This window comes from Gossypium hirsutum, chromosome A01 (assembly GCF_007990345.1).
Source record: "Gossypium hirsutum isolate 1008001.06 chromosome A01, Gossypium_hirsutum_v2.1, whole genome shotgun sequence".
NCBI lineage: Eukaryota > Viridiplantae > Streptophyta > Magnoliopsida > Malvales > Malvaceae > Gossypium > Gossypium hirsutum.
In genome coordinates, this window is record NC_053424.1 from 49,498,163 (window position 1) to 49,507,716 (window position 9,554).

Below are 9,554 nucleotides of genomic sequence, written 5' to 3' on the forward strand. Positions count from 1 at the left end.
GTCAATCCGATACCTTACTGGCTCTGACTTTACTTATCAGCTCATTTTCAATCTCTAATCATACTTATAATTATTCTATCACTGTACTCTTTGGGTTCTCAACCAGAAACTTATTCAATACAAATCTCATGAAATTCCATTATAAGTACCACTTCGGTAAGAGGGAGGGGTTGTAGGACCTCTGACTCGACTTTCTTATACATACACATATGACACAACTTCCATCATCATAGGAACATCATCAAAATCATGTAATTCATTCATGTTGGCTTACACCAATTTTCCTATTGTCCCATTTAGACAATATACTATGCATACATTCTATGTTTTCTAGACAGCTTTACTTATCCATTCATTTAATTAAATTAATTCATGCTCATGACATTATATAAGGCCAAACAAACATAGATATTTGCATCACAATCACAACTTTCATTTCGTGCATCATCATGTACATATCATTACAATCATATAATTCAATCCAACAATTTAATTAACATAGATAAGTTCATTTCATTATAATCCTTTATCTCATAAAAATTATATATCATTAACATTTATCAACATTCAACGTCCAAATCAAGACAAGGACATTTTCACTCGTATCATAATATTATGACCTTTATTCATACCTCTACTACTTTTTATTTATTCTGTTCATCTTATCAAGTAAGCCACATACACTATATCATATGAGCATTAAGCAAATATGAATATTTATCACATATGTATCATAAACCTTTATTCATACTTTTCTGAACCGAGACTTACCATAATCATAATTTTACTCAAATACCTTCACTTAACATTGAATATGGTCGGCGCAGCTCGGTTGGAGAGTACCCTGTCTAAATAAGACGGTATTCATACGCGTCGGAAGACATCACACTATCACAGATCAGTGGCATGTATAGCTAAACTTTTACACATGCTAGGTTAGTCCGAGAACCGACTAAACCTGGTTCTGATACCACTAAATGTAACACCCCGTACCCGAGACCGTTGCCGGAGTCGAACACGAGGTGTTAATGGACTTAATTCATTACTTAAACAGCTCATACAATTCATTTTAAAATTTCCAGACAAGCTGGCTAACTGCATCACAGTCGCTTTAAAAATCATATCTCGAGTTCCAAAACCCGAAATCCAATTCCATAAATTTTTCCTAAAACTAGACTCATATATCTATCTACTAATTTTTTTATAGAATTTTTGGTCGGGCCAATTAGTACAGTTTATTAGTTAAAGACTCCCTTATTTTAGGGTTCAACTACTCTGACCTCTGTGTATTACGAATTAGATATCTCCCTGTACAGAGCTTCAATGACTATTCCGTTTGCCTCTAATTAAACTAGACTCAATAATGAATCTGTACATATAAAGCATGACTTCTAATTATCTTTGTAAAATTTATGGTGAATTTCCAAAGTCAGAATAGGGGATCCAGAAATTGCTCTGCACCTGTTTCACAAAAATTTAAACATCTCATAAAATATAGCTCATATACCTGTTTTGATTCTTCCATATGAAAATAGACTCATCAAGCTTCGATTCCATAACTTATTCATTATTTAATTCCATTTCTACTATTTTTAGTGATTTTTCAAATTCACGTCACTACTGCTGTCTGAATCTATTTTATGGTAAATTTGACCTATTTCATGGTTTCCATGGATTAGCTAGTAATTTGACATACATAACACCAAATATGATCATGATTAGCCATTCCAATGGCTACTCATTACCAAGCATTTCCATACCACTCAATAACCATATTATAAGACCATATATACAAAATGATTATAATGTTATACATGCCATACTCAAAATATACAAGCCATTATGCCAAGATGGTATACGGATAGTGTGAGCGAGCCTCCGACCGTTCCCAATTTTCGAGCTGGCTTGTCAAAACTATAAGGAATGAAAAGGAGGGAGTAAGCATAAATGCTTAATAAGTTCACATGAAAATAGCAAGTAACATAACCATATAAGCAAACATAAAACATCATTTGCATAATCATCACCAAGACATTCATATCACATTTTCATTTATCATTTTACCATATTGTTGTTATATCGATTTTTCAACCCGAGGGTTAAGTACATACCTGTTCAAAGTACCCATTTCACAACACTTAACAATACGTCCCTTTCATCTTGAGTATTCCTCCATTTCAGTAGAACTTTACCCGTTGAACACATCGGAATATAATTCGGATACATGGAAAGTTTGCACAGAAGTGCCACATATGTAGCCAAGCTACCATGTAACCCGCCCATAAGCGAACTCGGACTCAACTCAACGAGCTCGGGTGTTCGCATCCATAAGTGAACTCGGACTCAACTCAACGAGCTCGGATGCCTAGTTACATCTCTCGAACTCGGACTCAACTCAACGAGTTCGGACATTCGCATCCATAAGTGAACTCGGACTCAACTCAACGAGTTCGGATGCTCAACCATCCTAGTGACATGTCACTTGTATCCTAATCTATTCCTAAGGCTCAAACGGGCTTTTTCCCTCGATCTCACATTTGCCGTCTTCCATGGAATATCGGAACCGATACTCGGTAGGAATTCATATTTATCAAGTAGTAAACATAATTTGCATATTACTCAACATTAACCACAAAGCATAATATTTCACGATTAAAAATCAGCATATCATATAATTAACATTAATAACTTAAAAATAACATTTATGCTACATTATTTACACATGAACTTACCTCGTATGCGAAAATGGCTACTTTTACCATTTCGTCCACAACTTGGTATTTTCCCCATTTTAGCCCGAATTTCAGTTTTCCTTGCTCTATCATTTAAAATATAGTCTAATTAGGACTCACATTATTCAAATTGACCCAAAATCATATTTTGGAAAAATTACAATTTTGCCCCTAAACTTTTGCATATTTACACTTTTTCCCCAAAGCTCGTAAATTAAACTTCAGCCTATTTTCTTATGTTTTATGACATGATGATCATTTTTCCCTTCTATGGCAACATCAAATTCTCACTCTAACATGTACTTATGACTATTAGGTATTTTTACCGATTAAGCCCTTTTGCTCGTTTTCACTTAAAACCGAGTAGCACAAGTTGTCTAACATAATTTAAAACCTCATATTCTATCATAAAACACCAAAATACAAAAATTTCACCTATGGGTATTTTTCCAAATATAAACCCTAGGTTAAATTGTTGCTAGCATAAGCTAAATCGAGCTACCGGGACTCCAAAAACTTAAAAATCATTAAAAACGAGGCTAGGACGGGCTTACAATCGAGCTTGGAAGCTTGAAAAACCCTAGCCATGGTTTCTCCTTGCTATATTCGGCCATGGGGTTGAAGATGAGCAAAATTGGCTTTTAATTTTGTATTTTAATTCATTTTACCCCTAAATGACCAAAATGCCCTTACTACTAAACTTTCCAAAAATTCCATCCTTGTCCAATTTTTGTCCATAGACTTAGAAATTGGTAAAAGTGCTATTTAAGACCTCCAAATTAATATTTCAAAACAATTTTATACTAGAAACTTCTAGAATGCAAGTTTTGCAAATTATTCGATTTAGTCCCTAATTTCAATTTAAGCACTTGATGCATAAAATTTCTTCACGAAATTTTCACACAATCATGCAATCATATCATAGACCTTAAAATAATCATAAAATAATTATTTCTATCTCGGATTTTGTGGTCACGAAACCACTATTCCGACTAGGCCCAAAATCAGGATATTTCATTATTCGAGGAGGCTCTAGTTTAAATTTCGTGATTTTTGGAAATAGGGAACACCTCGAACGAAGTTTGTCAAGTTGCTTAGCAATTTTCGGGTTTTCAGGTTTCTGCAATTTTCATTGACTCTTAGTCTTAGGTTTTCCTTTGTTTTTGCATTTTATTGTTCTTGTACGCATTCTAACACTTTACTGTTTCTTGTGTTAGTAGGTTAAAACACGTTGCACATTCCTTCCTCCGTGCAACACAATTCTTTGGTGTCTAGCCAATTTTGGACTCATAGTGCTATTAGGTTTGCTTTGTTAGTTGATTCTAATACCTTCTGATTGATTGATATAGAAATTTTTTAAAAGACTCACAATATTAATTCTTACTTCATTGAGAATTTAATTTTATTTCTGAGTGCATAAATGTGAGGTTTGCTTAATATTTCTTTTGAGTGTTGTGTATTTTCCAAGCTTTCACAATGACTTGTGGCACTCGTAACCGTAAAAACCATGATGAGATACCATCCAATGACAAAGAATAAGATGTTACATTTGAGAATATTGTGGGGATAGTAAAATTTCAACATCAACAATTAAACGAGGTATGTGATACATTTGAGGCCAATTTGACTAAGTGTCAAATGGAACTATAGGCCAATTCGACTAAGTGCCGAACAAAACTACAAGAGAACATTAATCTGCTTTCCAATCAGCTTACCAATCAATCTCAAATGCTAACTCAAGCTTTTGCTCGTTTGGAGACTTATTCAAACCGACGGTCTCGTGCTCGTGATAGTGATGATGATAGGGACAATGGACAACTTCATATTCGTTCTAATATTGGTAGACAAGGATATTGTCATATTGATGAAACTTTGGGTATTCTTGATCAAGGCCAACCTTCTGTAGGTAAACCAAAGTTCAACATTCCACCATTCTGATGGAAGAATGATCTAGATGTATATTGTGATTGGGAGGCTAAAATTGAGATAATGTTTTGTTGTTATAGATGTCCGGAGGAGGAGAAAGTTCCATTGGCTACACTGGGATTTTTGGATTATGCATTGAGTTGGTGGACTCAGCTTGTGTTGAACCACCAAAGAATAGTGAACGAGATGTTAATTCTTGGGTCCAGTTGACCCAAATCATGAGAAAATGTTTTATCCCACCTCACTGTTATAGGGATATTAAATGACGACTTCAATGCATTGTTCAAGGTATTCAATTTGTTGATAAATACTTTAAGGAGATAGAGATGCTTATGCAAAGAGAAAATGTACGAGAAGATGACGAGACTACCATGATGCGGTTTGTAGATGGCTTGAACATTTCGATAACCAATGCTCTTAATCTTCAAACCTATGTTGATCTTAAGGATGTGGTACACAAGGCCGTTGAAATTGAGCAGCAGTTTCAACAACATCAATCTCATCCATTTGGTGCAACACAATATTATAGAGGTACGAGTTTTAAATCTACTTTTAAGAATTCAAAACCTCCTTATGCTACTAATAAATTGATGCTAAAACAATTAAATAATTTACAAAAATAAAAAAATCTAAACATAAAAGAATAAATTTAACTTTCATAAATAATAAAAATTCAATAACTAATTATTTTTAATATAATATAATTTTTATTAATTAAACAAATAAAATATAGAAAAACTAAAAGTCCAAGCGTAATACGATATTAATTGAAATGACATTGCAAAATTTAGTGAAAGGGGAAGACAAATTCTACTTTATTAATACAAATCACTGACCAAACGAGTAACATTTTTTTTTAAATTGAGTGATTAAAGTGAAAATTTACTAATAATTGAATGATATTGTGTGAATTTTACATATAATGAATAGTGAGTTAACAACCATTAGCCATCAGTTAGTAATTTAACGAGTTAGTGACTTGAATAACAACTTTAAATAATTCGATAACTAATTTGTAACTATTTAAAATTATGTGACCAAAATATAAAATTACTAACAATTGAGGCCCAAATGGGTAATTCTGCGTACTAAACACGAAGAAACACGATTTTGTTAAACGCAAGGGCTGGCGAAGCCGGCGTTTTCAGTCAAACGAATAAGCCAAAAGGATCGTTAAAAACAGTTATATGGATATAAAAACGAAAAACATGGGCCTGTTCGTTTTAACTTTAGCTTCCTTTTTTTCAGATTTTCTTTTTTCTCTTTTTTTGAGAGAAAGAGAGGTTTTATTTGATCATAATCTCTGAATTCTCTGAATTTCAAGATGATGGAGGTATTTCTTTCTTTCTTTCTTCCTTTTACGTGTTGCTACATTTATGATCCGTTTAAGATTAAGAATTTATTGCACGTTTTTATGTTTTTAATTTATTTTGTTGAAAGTTTTGGTGTTTAGATCTTTGGAGAAGTAATTGAGATTTTGTTTCATATCAAATTAAGCAAAAGAATGTGCTAAAATATTTTCAACTTGTTCTTAGGTATGGTTTAAATTATTCCTTATATATATAATTTTAGCTTTAGCTTTTCACATTTTTTTTCCCTCATTTTGAGAGAACCAGAGTGGTAAAGAAAATTAAAGCCAATTTTAAGGATTAAATCGTCTGATCTCTGAATTCTTCAGCATTTGGAAATGAGTCGAGTATTTAGTCTTTTTCTTTTCTTTTTTTTCTCCCGTTACATTTGATTAATGGGATAATTAGAATTTGATTCTCCAGTTATGATCCCTTTGAGATTAAGAATCTACTGCATTTTCTATGTTTTATTTTATTTGTTGCCCAAAAATTGGGATTGTTTATATTGAAAGTTTTGGTGATTGGATTTTGAGAAAACGAATTGAGATTTGTTTATTATCAAATTAAGCACAAAGATTGAAGAAATTGAAAAATTGTTCATACGTAGGGTTTTAAATATATCTTAGTACTGTTTACCCCTTAAATAGTCAAATAGCTAGCTGAATATATTTCATAGGTTTATAGATCGAGGTTTTAAGTTTGAATATCGGCGGCGTTGTTTCCTGAGAAATCCGTTTATCGATATCTCTGAATTTATTGTAGAAATTTTATCAACATGTTTCCTTGTGGCTGAAAGGCTATATTAGATTTAAAAGATTTTAAGTCTACAATGCTCTTTGGTTGCCAATTAGATTTGTTATCAAACCAGATAGTTAGATGCTGTAGTTGACATCAATTTTTTGTAGGCATCGCCAAGTACGGGTCCTCCTGCAAGTACAGATGCACCTGCAACTACGGATCCACCTACAACAACTGATCCGCCTACAAGTACAGAGCCACCTGCAGGTGATGTAGAAAATGTACCTGAAAAGATCAAAGATGCAAAAGTGGCAGGTCCTGCATTTCACTGTGATCTTTGTGATGCAGAACTGCTTTTCAAGATAACTCAAGCACTCCTCCCAGGGTTAGCAACGGCTTGTGTTGACAATACAACCGGTGGTGTTTTCAGGTCCCCGGGTTCAGTAGCTGCAGACTTAAGAAAAGAAATGGTGGAGTATCTTACACAAAGAACTGAAACTTATGTGGCTGAATCTGTTGTCTTGGAAGGTGGTCCACAGGCAGAAGCATACGACAATCCTTACGATATCATTGCTTTTCTTATTGACGAGTTTGCAGTTTCGAAGAGGAATTTGTTTAGTCGAGTTTCAGCATTGCTGCTAAGCGAGAGGAGAGAAGACAGAATTGATGATTTTGCTCAACAGATGGAAATTAATGGGTTTTGGCCGGTTGACAAGAGAGAAGCCATTGTACAAACGTTGCTGAAAAATGTCGATGTTAAGAATGAATATCACTGTAGCATGAAATTCGAGACTGCAGAAGAACTTTCTCTGCATATGCCAACTTGCAGCTTTAGGGTAATGACTTGTGACAATGAAGGGTGCGACGATAGATTTTCGGCTAATAAATCAGAGAAGCACGATTCCACTTGCCCTTTCAAGATAATTCCATGTGAACAAAAGTGCCCAGATTTCATCATGAGACGTGATATGGACAGACACTGCATAACCGTCTGTCCTATGAAGCTCGTAAACTGCCCTTTCTTTTCAGTGGGATGCAAAGCAGCCGTACCCCATTGTAAGATCGATGAACATCAATCTGAAGAACTCCATTATCACATTCTTTATATTCTTCAAGGCTTTCACAAGGGAGCATCTGAGGAGGTTTTAAAAGAACGGGTAGATCAAATAGAAGAGGTAAGTTTAGATGTGATTATGAATTTCTTGCATAAATACATATATTTTATTCAAGCATTGGATATCTTTCTGTACTGTTTTGAAGTCATTCGATGAATCAGCATGATGATGAACTTTTAAAGAATTACATAAATTTCTTTCTTACAGCAATTGAACTTGGAGAAAGCTTTTCTAACCCGCTGTTTTGAACATATCAGTTAGTAAGTAGTTAATATTACCAGGGAAACTTTATGTGCAGATTTAGGATATTAAGATCGATATGATATTTGAACGCTTGCTAATATGAACATACATTTAGCGGAATTCCTTGGTCGATTGCTTCTCAATATGTACTTTTATAGACAGTCAATGCACATCTACTTGTGAGCTTGATTCTTGCAGAACTGGTTGTTGCATATCACAGACTGTTTCCGAAACCCCTAACCTTGCACACTTTTCCTTTTATGGAAATCGTTAATGGCCATGTTGCCACACAGTTTTCTTTAATCTTCTTTTAACATCTAAATGACAGACTTGTCTCTTTTAGTCAAAACTCTTATATTTTCGTTTTCACTGCAGATGTCTGCTGGTAGGCTAGCAGGCGCCAAAAATGTGCGATCTCTGACATCAAAAGTCAAGGATCTCGATGCACGGCTCCCACCTGTGGTAATTGAGACAAAGAAAAATGAAGAAGAAACTTCAGAGACAGAAGCAAAGCCTGAATCTGTGGAAGCTAGTGGCACAAATGAGGATGCTGAAAAAGCTGCAGGAACTAAAGAAGCCACAAACTCTGAAGCAGCGCCTGCATCAGAAGCTACTTCCTCGAGCAAAGATAGTAAAGAAGCTAAAAATACTGAAACCGAAAATTCCGAAGCAAAGCCGCCGTCACAAGAGTCCCCACCTTTAAAGAAAGAGAGTGAAGAAGCTTCCAAAAATGAAGTCGAAGTTCCTGAAGCCAACCCAGCTTCACAAGAAGTTCCACCATCGAAGAAAGATAGTGAAGAAGCTTGCAAAACTGAAATCAAAGATTCTGAAGCAAAGCCACCATCACAAGAAGTTGAACCAGTAAAGAAAGATAGTGAACAAGCTTTGAAAACTGTTGTCAAGGACTCAGAAACTATGGCGCAGTCTTCCGAAGATTCTACAACAAACAAAGATACCGAAGAAGCGGCAACAACAGAGAATTCGGTCAAGGGTTCGGAAATTAGCGCTAATGAAGATTGAAGATGGTAACAGGGACTTCAAATCATGATGTTTGGACTTTAACCAGCCATAGACATGAAATGAAGAAAGCTTTCAGCCTCTACAATATATGTGGATTTTTTTTCCTATATTCTTTCATTTCGGTTGAATTTTTGGATTAATATTTAGTTACTCTTTAACTTGCATTTCTTTTTTAGCTTGTTTTCCATTATAATGTTGAGAGATTTAAGGAGGAAACTTGTTTATTCTCTTCCATGAGAAAAAAATATTTGGGGAGGAAAAAAAAGATAAATAAAATTTAAATTTTTTTTTGAACAATCTCGTTATAGGTTCTAATTATCTCTGCTCTTTTTGACACAATGTCTAAGGCTATCCATAACTCATTTTCATCTCATAAATAGAAAGATAATGCGTTTCATGTTCATGCCAATCGAACTAAGGCTCGATTGGCA

The 9,554-nt window shown here is 34.4% G+C and overlaps 1 protein-coding gene across 1 annotated transcript; it reads left to right on the top strand.

Moving 5' to 3' along the window:
• Window positions 1-5,791: 5,791 nt before the first annotated feature.
• On the top strand, window positions 5,792-9,416 carry LOC107934781 (uncharacterized). The gene is made up of 3 exons (XM_016867285.2): window positions 5,792-5,991; window positions 6,913-7,920; window positions 8,479-9,416. The coding sequence occupies exons 1-3, from the start codon at window positions 5,983-5,985 to the stop codon at window positions 9,121-9,123; spliced, it is 1,662 nt and encodes a 553-aa protein (XP_016722774.1). The 5' UTR covers window positions 5,792-5,982; the 3' UTR covers window positions 9,124-9,416.
• The last annotated feature ends 138 nt before the right edge of the window (window positions 9,417-9,554 follow it).